General features: G+C 37.3%; 1 protein-coding gene across 2 annotated transcripts in view; it reads left to right on the forward strand.

The window, feature by feature from the left end:
• Positions 1-16,019, forward strand: part of FARP1 (FERM, ARH/RhoGEF and pleckstrin domain protein 1) — a 338,317-nt gene that overhangs the window by 226,471 nt on the left and 95,827 nt on the right. For both annotated transcript variants that reach the window (XM_020963963.2, XM_020963962.2), the window contains exons 5-6: positions 960-1,038; positions 7,509-7,606. In XM_020963963.2, the coding sequence (XP_020819622.1) occupies positions 960-1,038; positions 7,509-7,606 (177 nt within the window). The remainder of the gene's footprint in view (positions 1-959; positions 1,039-7,508; positions 7,607-16,019) is intronic.

Raw genomic sequence — 16,019 nt, forward strand, 5'->3', positions numbered from 1 at the left:
CAATATACCTTCATTTCAGAAGTGGTTTGCCTGTAATAAATGTGTTGCAGTAACTCTCTTGAGGAATATTTGCTTTGTTTCAGACAATTTGATTTGACCACAGGAATGGAGGGGGTCATCTTCTAGTTAGCATTACTGTCTACCTAGCTTTGATATTTCCCAAGCAATCTAAGGATAGAGCCTGGTAGTGATTTAGTTTCCATGGAAATCATTGAGGGGAGTTTGAGTGTCTTACCCTTTGACTATAGTAGATATACAATATAGCAACTGAGATAGGAGGAAACATTCTGTGTTCACTTTCATTAACCTACTGAAAAGCCCTGTGCTCAACTTTTGATGAATTTATTGCTGCTGTTGTATTTTATTTCTGTATTTAGAGTGTCAAGTTTTTTGGCTTTTTGTGAAGATGCTTTTCCTTCTGTTTCTTATATCTGTGTCTAAATTCTCTATGTGATCACAGAAAATTAGAATCTGGTACCATATCTCTTGTGTCAGAATAAAGCAGGACTAAATTTTTCCCACTTCTGTTTCCTTTGGAAAATTCATGTGAAGAGTTTATTCACTGACATGTATTTTGATGTGTAAATTCAGTTCCAACATTTAAAATCTTGAAACTAATGAGAGACTTCATTTGGTTTATACAACACAGCCCTAAACTGTGACCTGCTTTACACAGCTTCACATCCAAAAAATAAAAATGTCCCATGTTTACATCTTAGCAGCAAGCTCTTTCTAACGTACTTAACTTAATAAATCTTTTTTATAGAAAATTTTAAAAATCAAGAGTTTATTTCAATTTTCAATATATGTTCTTTCCATTTTTTTGTTTAAAACTACAATGTTTATTATAGAATTGGCAATCAGTAAATCATTTCTGGGACATTTTGGAAGCTCTTTTTCTTAGAAATCAATGTTCCATGTAGAGAACTTAAAGATTACTTCTTTTCCATTTCCCTTAGGGCCAAAGCATGTTGTTGTTAAATTTGTGGTGAAATTCTTTCCACCTGACCATGCTCAACTTCAAGAAGAACTTACAAGGTTAGTGTGTAAGTGTATTCTGTTAGTGGCAATTGTATAGTTTTTATGGTATTTTCTGGACCAACATGTGCTCTCATATTTAACCCACAATTTATATATAAATTTTTTGCCTTTATATATATAAATATATATGTAAATATATGTAATATATAAATGTATATTTATAATATATAATATATACATATACATTTATATATGAAAATTTTATATATAAAATTTTTACCTTTTTGCCTGGTCTACTTTTTATAAAAATGATTTTAAGTGGATTAAATGTGATTAAACATGGGATGTGTTGCACGTTTACTTCTTTCTTAGATATTTTTTCATTATGCCTTAGAACAATTCTAGTAATTCATTTCTGAAGCCACAGTATAATCTCAATATCAATATAGTCTTAATATATATTAATGAGAATCAGGGGTGGAGGTATAATGAATAAAGATCTTGCCGCTGGAGTCAGGAAGATGTAAGTTAGTCTCACCTGTGATACATACTGGCGGTGTGATGGTGGACAGGTTGTTTGTTTTCCCAGTGCCACAGGCAACTCTTTGAGACCAACAAGTTGCAGAGAAAGATATAAATTATTGGTAGAAGTTATTCATTGGGAACTCCCTATACTGATGAGAACATAAGTCTATTTTTTTAAAAAATGCCATTCTGCTTCAACACTTTAGATTATCTTTCATTTCATCTACATGTGTTCTACCCCCAGTAGTACAGATCTCTTCCCATCCGTCGATGCCCTCTTCTCCTGTGCTACTCTAGTCTGTTATTTTTCACAGGAGTCACCTAAAATACCTATTAATGTCTCGAGAGAGTGTATGCTCTCTTCTCTAGAGATGAGTGAGTGTTGTCTTAAATATCAATATTCTTAATAATTTGTTTTTCCACTTATTAACAAAGAGTAGGAACACTCTTTTTTTCTCAGGGTGTGTAAGCATGAAGCTCGCTGGCCAGGAGAATATAAGCTGCTTCAAGGCCAGGGCCATGTTTTGTATATTTCTTTCTAATCCTTCACAGTGCTTAGCACTTACATAATCAATGAATATTTGTTGAATGAATGAATACATAGTGAAGATTGTGCTTTTTAATTTTTTCACAAGTGATTATCTGATTCACTGTTATCAGCTTAAGACTAAAGAAAGCAATTATTAATGGGTCAAACTCTTTGGCTTAAAACTCTTGACTTCACAATCAGCCTTCTGGGGACTTTTTGATTTTTAATAAAGCTCCCAATTTAGATGAGAGGTGGTAAAGTTTAGTGAATACTATGGTGCATAATCTGCTTAGGAAGACCTGGTTCAAATCCCATCTCAGAAACTCATTAGCTGGGTGAACATCAGCCTATCTTTCTAAGCCTCCTTTTCTTTTTTGTTTTTAAAACTGGAAGAGTAATTGCCAGTAAGCCTCTTGTGATACTCCAGTGAGATAATGTATGTCAAGAGCTTTGCAAAAACTTTAATGTGCTGTATAAATGGTAGATTTTTTTTTATTTTTATTTTGAGGGGCACTTATCCTTTGGACAAGCCTCAGGTAATTTTGGAGGAAAGTTTTCTACCAATCCCTACTGATAACTTAATACACTTCACTGTCTTTGGTGATAATATATGATTTTTGATAAATTGGCAGCTGCTGTAAGCATATGAAAGAGTCAGCAAACATTTATTAATCATTTACTGCATGCCAGGCACTATACTAGGCACCAAGGATAGAAAGACAGACAAAAACAGCCCATATGTTCAAGGGGCTTACACTCTAATGGAGGAGACTACATGTAAATAATTCCATATATATTTGGCATACAGGGTAGAAGGTAGGGAGTGTCACAAATGAGTAAAAAAGTATTTTGTTATATGGGTTTGGTTCACCAGTTCAGTGATCCTCCTTTATTTTTCATTGTGTCCCTTGGTTCAGTTTATGAGGTTTGAGAGGAAAATTATGTTGCATCCATTATTCTGTTCTTTATGGTCACTTTTGAGCATTTCTTTTTTCAGAAAAGGAAAGGGGAAGAATCCAGTTCAGTGTGGATGACTTTTTTAAAAAAATTTTTCCCCTATTGAGTTTCTTGATTTATACAATAAAATCTTGTACACCTTATTGTCATCAAACCAAACCTGTGTGAGTACTGAGCCAGCTTCTCTATCAGAACAGATAAACATCGGCAGTTCTACATTTTCAGCTGCAGGTATTAAGTTTGCTTTCTTCCGACTCTCACTGTGGTCATTAAAAAAAAAATTTTTACCATGAGAAAATTCCTCCAGTACAGTGTGAAATAAAACTGATCTGAAATTTCTGATCTATTAAAATCTGATGACAGCAACCAACTGGTGTTATAAGGTAAATAACATCTGCTTAGTCTCTTGAAATGCTCTGAGAGTCAGTCAGAGCTGCTCACATTGCCAGATTCCTATATCAGCAAAATCAGACTATAAAGCAAGTAAGACATGACGTACATTCTCATTGTAAGGGTTTCATGATGCTTTCAGTGTCTCAAGTATGGACTATATAAGACAAGTAAGGAGACATTAGAGTTGAGCTGAATATGAACTCTTCTAATTGTGCCATTAATCTTCTGGTCGTCCAAGAATTGTTCTCCCTTCGCATTTATATAGACATAAGATGGAGTGGGTTAAACTTTTCTGTTGAACAAGAAGAAATAAAATTCCTTCATATTTATTAAATAGCACAAAAACCTGTAGTTCCTTTGTATATTACAGGGAAAACAGGGGGGAAATATATAAGTATATATGAATTTGTTGGGTTTTTTTTACTTTTAAAAGCTCATTTTTTTCCCTCGTTGTGGAACCCTGAGTCATTTATTCTGTGTTGACCAGCCTTGGCATATTTCTATGTGCAAAGTATCTTTTCTTTCTGTCACAGGGAGCATATTTTCCCTAGAAACAGTCACTGATCCCCTCTCCAGCTGGCCATGAGTTTTCCTGTGAATGGGATGGATACTATTTGAAGTGACTGCTGCAGCTTGCTGACAGATTGAAGCATCAAGTGTTTGCTGTTGTGTCTTCAGACTAGCAGAGAAGTTAGGAATTTCTTCTGTGAAACACACATACCAAAAAAAAGAAAAGGGCAGAAATTAGATAAGGACTCTCAAGTGAAGCTAACTAAAATAAAAATTTAAAAAGGAAAGCATAAAAATCAGTGTTACTACAACTGTTAGATTCCCTCTTTCCTACTGAAAGTAAGAAGAAAAGGCAATTCTGAGCTATTATCACCAACCAAACCTGGAATGACATTTTCTTTGTGTTTTCAGAGTAATTTTGGCAAGCTGCTGAATGTGATATTGTACAAATAAACAAAAAAACCACACTCACTTCTTAGTTCTGATTGTGTGAGAATCAATCAGCAAATGTTTATTCAATACTTATGTCCCAAGCACTGCGGATACAACTAGGCAATAGTATCAGTCCTCAAGGAGTTTTATGTTCTATTGGGGTAGGAGGGGGGAATACAGCCAATGTTCTCAGATAGGTAAGTATAGGATAAATTAAAAATAAATATAAAATGATGGAGGACGAGGGACAGACCAACAACTAAGTGAATAAGGAAAGGAAATTTTCCATCCAAAGTGCTGAGGACTTTGTGTTTTCTTCAGTGTCAGAAATGTTTTCCAGTTACCTGGCAAATATTAATGATCTCCTTTGAGGAGCCTTTAGAACCATGGGTTTCATTAAGAATATTTATACCTGCAGTCAAAGTTCTGGGAAAAGACCAGGATCAGATATGTGCCAGTGCCCCCAGGCAACAGGGGTCTCCAGGCAGCCTACAACAACCTCATGGATTTCCCCAGCTTGGTCACCTGATTGCCAACGCTGGCCAGAGTGTTCCACCTGTGGTAGAGCATTCCAAGTTCCTATTAGTCTGATCAGCCATAGTCAGATACACTGTACCTTGAATCTAACATAGTGATGTCACTTTGGTCCTCTTCCAGAATGAAGGATGGCAACCCACCAACCAATTATTTATACCCAGACCCTATAGACATCCAAGTCTTAATACTATCTCAGACTCAAAACCCTATAGAGAAGGGAACTTTGGAGTTTTGATGTATATTTATGGAGAACAGTGTAGAACTTTTAAAACAGAGAATAGTGATTTATGCTTTATGTTGGACAAGAATCTTAGTGTCATAAACCAACCAAACAAGAAGAGTCACTAGAAAGTTGGGCTGGGGAAGAGGTTGGAGAAACAATGGAAATTGCTTCCTTTAGTCTTGAAAAAGGCACCTGGTCCTCTAAAAAGGCATGCTTTCAAACCCCGACAGCACTTAAAGCCCACATAATGACTACTTCCAAATATCAGCAAAGCCTGGGATTCTCCCCGTGGATCTTTTCATGATCGCTTATTTGTTAAAACATAACGAGTATGTTTTTGAGATGGTAAATGCTATAGTATTTAAAATGTAAGAGTTTTAGTACAATAAGGTCCTCCGCTTTGTATTTGAAAAAAAAATTAGCCATGTAAATGTGAATTTCAACATATCAAAATAGTGGTGTCTTTTTTTAAATAAATGATGCAATCATTATCTGAAAAGAGATTATTATACCATTTTGTATACCTCTTCCTTCCGCTTTGTATTTCTGAACTATAGAGATCGTCTACATGTACTATTGAGTTTGCTTTGTTCATATCCTGTTTTTTTCTCTGGCTTCTTCCTTTCCTTTCTTAATAGATAGAACCAAAGGCTATGTGTATACATCTGTGTAAAATGTTGGTCCTAGGGGAAATTTTAAGAGTTACCCTTGAATCTTAAATTTGGAACTTAGAGGCCTTGGGGCACATTTAATAATTGACATTAGAAGATGTTATTTCAAGTTTTATCTGACATTATTGAGGGGACAGATGATGGAGAAGAGGCCCACCTGCTTCATCACCACAGGTAGCAACTGCTGACTAGCCACCAATGATGGCTAGATGGGCACTTTGGCAGATGGGCATAAGAGCCCTGAAAGTGATAGCGTGGTCTTCAGTGCCATTGTCTGAGGAAGCATCTCTTGTGGAGAGAGGCCCAAACATCCCCACCAGCTGCTGAACAACTGCTGCCCACAGGGCAGGTCAGCCAATCTAGCTGAAGCAATAGGACACCCTGAAGGAGAGACAGGAGGCCACATGTGTCAGGTGAGTCAAATCACCACCACAGTCTTGACCACCATCTTCTCTCAGATGCTAGTGGAGACAGACTCAAGAGCCTTAGGAACAACCATGCTTCTAGCATGTTCCCTTTAGCAAGCATCCTGGGAAGCAAGCCATGTGAAGATGCAGCCTGGGAATTGCTCCTGCAGGTGTAATAGCATCAGCTACTGAAGACCTAGAAAAGAAAGTCCTTGCCAACTAAAGCCCTTGGAAATGTCAAGTCATTTAACATCAGAAATTGATAATGTTTTTATCAACAGAAATTGCATTAAAGAAGAGACCTTGAACTGCTAAGACCTCAAAACCTTTCAATCTGATTTGCAGCTGAAAGCTTCCATACATGCTATCTCCCCATTAGAATGTGAGCTCTTTGAGAGCAGGGACTCTTTGAATTTTCTATTGGTATCCCCAGTGCTTAGCATAGTGCTTTGTACATAGAAAGTCCTTAATAAATGCTTATTTATTCTACCCTCTCTTCCTCCTTCCTCCCTCTCTCCTTCCCTTCCTTCCTCCCTCCCTCCCTCCCTCCCTCCCTCCCTCCCTCCCTGCCTTCCTTCCTTCCTTCCTTCCTTCCTTCCTTCCTTCCTTCCTCCCTCCCTCCCTCCCTCCCTCCCTCCCATTTTCTAAACCATATGGGAAATAATCCTGTAGAGGGTGACTATACTGGTTAGGACTATAACTTTCAAAATCTAACACAACTACTCACTTAAAAAAAATTTATTATGTGTGCTAACCAAAAGATTTTTTCTGAAGAAAACCTAGTAGTATAACGTGATAGTACTGGACCTGACTCTATCATTTGCCAGTTGTGTGACCTTGTACAAATTATTTCATTTCTTGGAGTCCCTGTTTCCTATTCTGTAAAATAATATTTGTTCAAGATAATCAGGATCAAATGAGATAAAGTAGAATTTGGTATTATGGCTCTAGAACTGGAAGGGATGTCAGAGGCCATCTAACCCAACCCCTCATTTTAAACACAGGAAAACTGAGCTCTAAGGAGATTAAATGGCTTTCCTAAGGTTACACAGGTAGTAAGTGTTAGAGGAAGGATCATGAAGAGGCATGTAAGTATAAGCTATCATTTTTATTTTTAGGTGAGATAGATATTTATATTGTCATTACTCATATGCAGAATCTAATTATGATGAATATCAAGTCTAAATTATTTTTTGTTTTGGGTTTAGCCTTTAAGTCCAAGGATTTTTTTCAGTTTTTCTTTGGTTTCTAACTGTGCAGAGAACTTGTTGCCAAGGGAGAGTCTAATCTTAGTATCTCTTTTCCTGGGCTTGGTTGATTCATGTTCTCTTCTGTGTTTGCAGGTACCTGTTTGCTCTGCAGGTGAAGCAGGACCTGGCTCAGGGCAGGCTAACATGTAATGAAACCAGTGCTGCACTCTTGATCTCACACATTGTACAATGTAAGTCTTACTCTTTTTCCTTTAAAAAATTAGCTAGAAAATGACCCAGGAGTTTGGAACATAAACTGTCGTGCTCTTCCTACACTATCTCCATGGCAGGTGGCGGGGGGGGAAGACCACATAGGTACAGTCACTGTGATCATCACAAACAAAATGAAACATTAAAGTATCAAATCTGTATTCTGATGTTTCTTTGACTTCTAAGGACTATGCCCCACAAATTTTCTGAAAAATATTTGAAAAAATGGCAAGTAGCTTGTTTTATTTGAAAGGGACAGTGTTTTAGTATTGATATTCGTTATCTCTCATAGTCACTATTAAAGCAAAGACTACCACCAATTCATCCTCTCATTTTGTGCTGCCTAAAGTAAAACAGGACACTTAGAATGACCAATTGAAACTTAGTGATTTCTGAAGGTAGGTATTTTAATTTGTCTTTATCTAGAAATATTAGAAATGAGATTATGGTCATCCTTGTTCAGACCTACTGATAGTCTATCCAAGCTATTTTTAATCAGACAACTTTAAATGATAGGTATATGAAGTGCAATATGTGTCTTCTGTTTCTGGGAAGGTTACTTTATGAAAATCAAATGTGAAGCATTTAAGCTCTGCCAAAAGAAGATTAAAGTTGTCTTTGTCTTATCGTTTTTAATTACCTTTATGTAAAATGCAGTACTCTGTTCAGCACTGCCAAATCTGAATTACTTGCCCAGTTAAGAAGCTTCTTTTGTTTCTAGAGAATAACATCTTTGTCGATTGTGGGGAAAACTCATTGTTTTTATCTAATAAGATGGGATATTCGAAAGAACTTTTCTTCTTAGTCTTGTCTTTGGCAGTTGCTGACACATTTGTTCATTTAAATTCTTTTCTACTTTCTGTCAATCAGTCAATATTTATTTGGAGCTGTCTATTTAGTGGGCTCTAAGTGCTTTCTCTTTTTTTGTTTAGAGCATTCATGAAAACAAACACAATCACCTCAGAGACTTGCTGTGTTACTTATGGTTTGAGATTTGGTAACATTTTGTTTTTCAGAAGTAAGTTTATTCCACTTTTCATGTGCCAGCCATATATATTGTGATAGGAACAGGGAATGTTTTAGTACAGAGTGTATTCCCCTCCCTCTCTTTTGGCATTCCTTCAGCTCAAATGATTTATTACTTCTCCTACATAATGTGAAGTTTGAAAATATGACTTGCTTATCTAAGTAGTAACTTCATGAGAAATTACTGAAGCATCTTTTTTCTTTCTTTCTGGAAGAGAAGAAACCTTGCAGTGGTGGGGGGAGGAAGGGAGAAGAGTATTCTCCCCATTCTACTTGGATTTCATACTTTTTTTTCTCTGAAAAGAGTTCTAAATTGTTTTTCCACTGCTCTAGAAAGACTTCCATGCATTTCATTCATCTGAGGAATAACTACCTAAATTTTTTTTCATTGTCCTAACGCAGAATTCCTAAGTACCTTTTTAATACAATGAAATTTGCTTGTATATATAAAAACTAAGAATTCACAAAGCTCCAGAGAACCTTTTTTTTTCTTTTCTCTCTCTTATCTTCTAAGGAGCCAATATGGCACTAAAAATCTCTTACAAATCTTGAATTCTCTAAAAGAAATGACATTGTGGAGTTCAGAGGTACTTATATTTCTGTATATTTATCATATGGTCATGAGAAACATACATTTTCTATCCTTCTATTATTATTGAGAATCTAGAGCCTAAATGTAGTATAAGGTAGCATGCTTTGCAATTCACAAGTACTGAATAATTTAAAGGGAAAAAATCCTCAATGACAATTTATCTGGTTGGTTGAAATTGTTAAATACTCTATTGATTATTGCAAAGATGGAGGGTGACTACAAATGCATGGCATAGTCCCATAAGAATACCAGGAGGAATATGAAGCTTATCCTGAGCTGAGACTGGCACAAAAAAAAAAAGCTTATAAAAATTTTTTAAAAAGCCTTAAATTGGTAGAAATAGAAAGATTCAGGAAAGAACTGGACTGATATTCCTGGTATGTGAAATGATGATAACGAGTGATTTGGAGAAGAAAGAGCTGCTCAGTTATCATTTTCCTACTCTTTTCTCTCCAAAGAAAATGACCTTTGGATTAGAAAGGACAGAACCAAAATGACCATGGAGGACAAGTGGAGAGGTAACAAGAGAGCACCTATTGAACTTGGTGAATTCAGTTGACCAGGTCCCAAAGAACTACATCCCAGGCTCAAAAGAACTGGCTGAGGTGATTGCTACCATGGAGATATTACTGGAACACAGATATAACTGTGCCATACTGTCACTCATACATCTTCAGTGGCTTTCTTCTGCCTATATAATAAAATTCAAAATCCTCATCCTGGCATTTAAAGCCCTTCATAATCAAGCTCTTATCTACTTTTCCCATTTTATTTCGTATTACACATCTTCACACACTCTGCAGTCCAAACAAGTTGGCCTGCTAGCTTTTCCCCATACATATGATATTTCATCTTATGCCCCCATTCCTTTCCATAAATGGTCCCAATGTCTGGAATCCATTCACTTCTTACTTAATCTCTGGCTTCTTTCAAAGTACAGCTGAGGTGCTATCTGCTCCATAAGACTTTCCTTCATCACCCAGCAGTTATTAACATTCTCTGTGTCTTATCATTTTATCCTTATTTGTATATTTTATATGTACTTTTATACACATTGTATCCCATCTCTATTCCCCTGCAGAATGTAAGGTCCTTGAGGGAAACAACCTTTAGTGTATTTATCCCTTTTGCATCCCCAGTGCCTCATCCAATATCATGCTCACTTAATAAATATTTGCTGAATTGAATTGAATTCTCTGATAGTTAAAAGATTGTAAAGAAAAGTGAGGTCTAGCAGGACTGGAAAAGGCAAATGCTTCAGTTTTCAGAAAGGGAATAGTAATAAGAGTTGTTAACAATTGTGTAGTCCTTGAGGAAAAAGCCATTGAATTAACTTTTGAATCTTGGCAAAATTCCATAATATATCATTAGAGAAAGCAGTGATCACAGAGGCAATATGCTTTTATCAAGAACAGGTGTATTTTAACATCAGTTTTTTTTAATAGGGGTACTAAACTTGTAGGTTAGGGGAATGCCATAGTTATAATTTACTTAGGTTATATGAAAGCTTGGGGCAAAGTTTCTCCATGCTATTCTTGTAGAAAAGATGAAACGATGTTAGCAATAACATAATACAGTTAGTTGTCTTTGAAAGATAGCAGAATGACTGGGCCCAGAGACTATTTACTAGTGCCTCCATGTCAGCTTAGATTTGAGTGTTCCAGGGATCTGTTATGTTAATATTTTTATCTGTATGCTGATTCAGATCTTTATCAATGACTTCAATAAGGCATAGATGGATATTTACAAAACTTGCAAATAACAAGAAACTGGAATAAATAGCAAACACATTGACTAACAGATTGAGGCTCTAAATGTTTTGACAAACTGGAACATTGGGCTAGATTTAATAAGATAAAATTCACCAAAAATAAATGCCTGTGGGCATTATTTCTAACTGCATATCTCAGTTCAGTCCAAATCTTACTAAAGAAAAACCAACTTTATAAAAAGAACGGGGGAAGTATATAGTTGTTAGACTTGGAAAAGATCTGGAAGTTTTAATGGATTGTAGAGTGAGACAACAGAACAGTATGCTATGGTAGCTAAAATTACTAATGTATGTTGCACATGTATAACCTGTATCAGATTGCTTGCCATCTTGGGGTAGGAGAAAAATTTGTAACTCAAAATCTTTCCAAAAGTGAATGTTGAAAATTGTCTTTACATGTAATTGGAAAAAAAATACTATTTAAAAAAACCAGAGTCTAAAAATAAAATTACTAATACCATGTTGGGCTGTACTGAGAAAGACAGTATCCATGATAATCTTGTACTCTGCTCTTGAGTACTGTGTTCAGTTAAGAACGAACAGCACATTTTATTAAAGAACATATTATCGACTAAGTTAGTGAGCATCCCAAGGGGGGTGGCGAAGGGCCTTGAAATTTATTGGAGGAATAAGGACTTTTGACATGGAAACAAGAAGCCTTTGGATATTGGTGAGGGAAAGATACCTGTCTTCAAGTATTTGAAGAATTGTCACTTGGATGAGAGATTAAGACTTCCCTTTGACCCAAGGGGCATAATTAAAATCAATGGGTGAGAGTTGCAGAAAAACAAATTTAGATTTAATGTTATGGAATATGTCCTATTAGAAAGCTGTCTGAAAGTGAAATGGCTGCCTCGTGGAATAGTGAGTTTCTATCATTTGTTGGGCAGGTTGTAGGTGGAATTCTTTTATGGCTATGGATTAGACATAGATGGTCTCTGTTGTCAAATCCAAATCAGATTCCGTGAATTATCACTTTGTTTTATTTTTCAAATTCTATTTAAGACTGGTCATTAAAATCTGAATAATTAGAATTGAAAATTACTTCAAAGTTTCATCTCCTCTTAATCTCCCTAGCAGCAATTCCAAACCTTCTCTCTTCTAGCTTGCCTCACCCTCTCACCTCCATTCATATTTTACTGATAAAATAGAAGTAATTTGCCACAAATTCCCCCTTCTCTACATCTCAGAATTCCTTGGCATCTTTCATGCAGAGGTAGTCCTTCTCCTAAAGGCAGAACCCTCTTATTTATGTATTTAATCCTGTCTCCTGTCACTTATTGGCATATCACCCTGTAATCATTTCTTCCCTTTCCCTAATCTTCATTCTCTCCATTTCCAGTGGTTTCTTCCTGGCTGTATACAGATGCCCAGTTCTCCATGTCCTTCAAAAATCCATACTAGGTCTAACTCCCCGTATCAAACTAGCATCGTTTATTTCTCCTTCCTTTCCCAGCCAAACTCATGCTAAAAGCAGTCTACACTCTTTGCCTCCATTTCCTCTCTACTCAGTCATTCGTTTCTCTTTGTAGCTTGGCTTCTGACCTCGTATCTCAACTGAAACTGCTCTCTCCTAAATTATCGATGATCTCTTAGTTATAAAATCCAGTGGTTCTTTCTTACTGTTTATCCTTTCTGGCCTGTCTGCAATATTTGGCCTTTCCTCCTGGGATTTTGTGATCTTAGCTCTTCTCCTACCTGTCTGACTATAGCTTCTCATTCTCCTTTGTTGGGTCATCCTCTGTGTCCTGCTGGGTTGTCCCTCATGTCCTGCCTCCTAACTAGGGCTGTTCCCTAAAGCTTGCTGTTCCCTAATGCGCTTTTCCAGGCTTCCGACCTAGATACTCTCTTTCGTGGTGAATTCACCAATCAATTCCCACAGTCCAGTTATCATTGCCTTGCTTTACTAACACAATATATCCAGTTCTACTCTGTCCTGAGCTCCATTCTCACATTACCAATTCCTTATTGGTCATTTCCAATTGCATGCCCCACAGACATTTCAAATCCATCACATCCAAAAATAGAATTTACTACATTCTCCCAAAACCTGTCCCTCTTCCACATTTACCTATTTCTGCCGATGGTAACCATCATCCTTCCAGGCACCCACATTTACAGACTTGAAGTTCTTCTCAACTGTTCATTCTCCTTCATCCCAGTTTATCAAATAAATTGCCAAGTCTTCTTGTACAGCATCTCTCACATTTATCCCCTTCTCACAATTCACATGTCTGTTACTTTAATTCAGTCTTATTGCAATAGCTATTATGTTATTTACCACTGGTATTCTCTCCCACCTCCAGTTCATCCTATAGAGGTGCGGAAGTAGTATTCTTTTTTTTTTTAATATTAGTATATGAATTTGTTTATTTTTAGTTTTCAACATTTATTTCCACGAGATTTTGAATTCCATATTTTCACCCCATCTTGCCCCTCCCCCCACCCCAAGATGGCATGCATTCTGAACACCCCTTCCCCTAGTCTACCCTCCCTTCTCTTATCACCTTCCCTTTCTGTTTTCCTGTAGGGCAGGATAGATTTCTGTACCTCATTTCCTGTATTTCTTATTTCCCAGTTGCATGTGGAAACATTTTTTTAAAACATGTGTTTTTAAAACTTTGGGTTCCAAATTTTCTCCCTTCCTCCCACCCCACCCACCCTCATTGAAAAGGCAAGCAAGTCAATACAGGCCATACATGTGCAGTTATGCAAAACACTTCCATAGTAGACATGTTGTGAAAAACTAACTCTATTTCCTTTAATCCTATCCTGCCCTCCCATTTATTCTATTCTTTCTTTTGACCCTGTCCCTCCTCAGAAGTACTTCCTTCTGATTACCCCTTTCCCAGTCTGCCCTTCTCTCTGTCATCCCCCTGCTCTCTTGTCCCTTTCCTCCTCTATTTTCCTGTAGGGTAAGACAGATTTCCATACCCAATTGAGTGTGTATGTTATTCCCTCCTTAAGCCAAATCCTATGAGAATAAGATTCCCTCATTTCCTCTCACCTTCCCTGTTTCCCCTCCACTGTAAGAACCTTTTCTTGTCTGTTTTGTGCAAGATAATGTACCCCATTCTACCTCTCCTTTCTCCTTCTCCTAGTATAATCCTCTCTCACCCCTTAATTTTATTCTCCAGATATCTATCACCCCTTCATCTTCAACTCACCCTGTGTCCTCTATCTATCTATCTATCTATCTATCTATCTATCTATCTATCTATCTATATAATTTTTCCCCTCCCACTACCCTAATACTGACAAAGGTCTCATGAGTTATAAATATCATCTTTCCATGCAGGAATGTAAACAGTTCAGCCTTAATAAGTCTCTTATGATTTCTCTTTCCTGTTTACCTCTTCATGTTCCACTTGAGTCTTGTATTTGAAAGTCAAATTTTCTATTCAGCTCTGGTCTTTTCATCAAGAATGCTTGAAAGTCCTCTATTTCACTGAATGACCATTTTTTCCCCTGAAGGATTATACTCAGTTTTGCTGGGTAGGTGATTCTTGGTTGTAATCCTATCTCCTTTGCCCTCTGGAATATTATATTCCATGCCCTGTGGTCCCTTAATGTAGAAGCTGCTAAATCTTGTGTTATCCTGATTGTGTTTCCACCATACTTGAATTGTTTCTTTCTGGCTGCTTGCAATATTTTCTCCTTGACCTGGGAACTCTGGAATTTGGCTACAATATTCCTAGGAGTTCTTTCAGGGGGAGATCGGTGGATTCTTTCGATTTCTATTTTGCCCTCTGGTTCTAAACTATCAGGGCAGTTTTCCTTGATAATTTCTTGAAAGATGATGTCTAGGCTCTTTTTTTGATCATGGCTTTCAGATAGTCCAATAATTTTTAAATTCTCTCTCCTGGATCTATTTTCCAGGTCAGTTGTTTTTCCAATGAGATATTTCACATTGTTTTCTAATTTTTCATTCTTTTGGATTTGTTCTACTGTGTTGTGATTTCTCATAAAGTCACTATCTTCCAATTGCTCTATTCTAATTTTTAAGGAAGTATTTTCTTCAGTAATCTTTTGGACTTCCTTTTCCATTTGCCCAATTTTTGTCTTTAGGGCATTCTTCTCCTCATTGGCTTTTTGGACCTCTTTTGCCATTTGGGTTAGGCTATTTTTTAAGGTGTTATTTTCTTCAGTATTTTTTTGGGTCTCCTTTAGCAAGCTGTTGACTTGTTTTTCATGATTTTCTTGTATCACTCTCACTTTTTCCTCTACTTCCCTTACTTGCTTCTCAGGATCCCTTTTGAGCTCTTCCAAGGCCTGGGACTGATTCATATTTTTCTTGGAGGCTTTGGATGTAGGAGCTTTGACTTTGTTGTCTTCTTCTGGTTGTATGTTTTGATCTTCTTTGTCATCAAAGTAAGATAATATAGTCTGACTCTTTTTGTGCTGCTTGCTCATGATCCCAGCCAATTACATGAGTTTTAAACTCTTTGTTAAGGTAAAGGTCTGCTTCCAATGTGGAGAGTGTACTGTCCCAAGCTTTGGGGCGTTTGTATAGCTGTTTTCAGAGATACTTGTAGGAACCTGTAAATTTTCAGTTCTTCCAAGGTGGTATGATAAGGGTCGCGGTGTTTGCTCTTTTCCTGCCCTGAGCTCTGGTCTTTGAGTGACCGGCCACAAGCAGTCTTTTCTCTCTTGGAACTGCGAGGAGGGTTTCCTCTGCACCACCACTACAAGCTCCACCACGCCGGCACTCCTCCTCCTCCCAGGACTGCCACCCAGAACTGTGACCCCCATCGAAGCACAGGCAAAGCAAGAGATTCCTGCCACGATGCCAGCAAAGAGATCCCTGCAGTCCCCCTCTGATCAGCCACTTGATTCCCTCAGTCTGTGGGCCAGAAGCTCAGGACGCAGCCACGGCCCCAGTGCCCGCACTCTGTGCTCTAGAACTGGCTCTGACCTAGCTCTTTTCTCACTGCAAAAACAGACTTTTCCCACTGACCTTCTAAGTTGTCTTTGGGGTTCGTGGATTGAGGAGTCTGGAAGCTGC

The sequence above is a fragment of the Phascolarctos cinereus genome, unplaced genomic scaffold, assembly GCF_003287225.1.
Source record: "Phascolarctos cinereus isolate Bilbo 61053 unplaced genomic scaffold, phaCin_HiC Scaffold_7;HRSCAF=346, whole genome shotgun sequence".
Lineage (NCBI taxonomy): Eukaryota > Metazoa > Chordata > Mammalia > Diprotodontia > Phascolarctidae > Phascolarctos > Phascolarctos cinereus.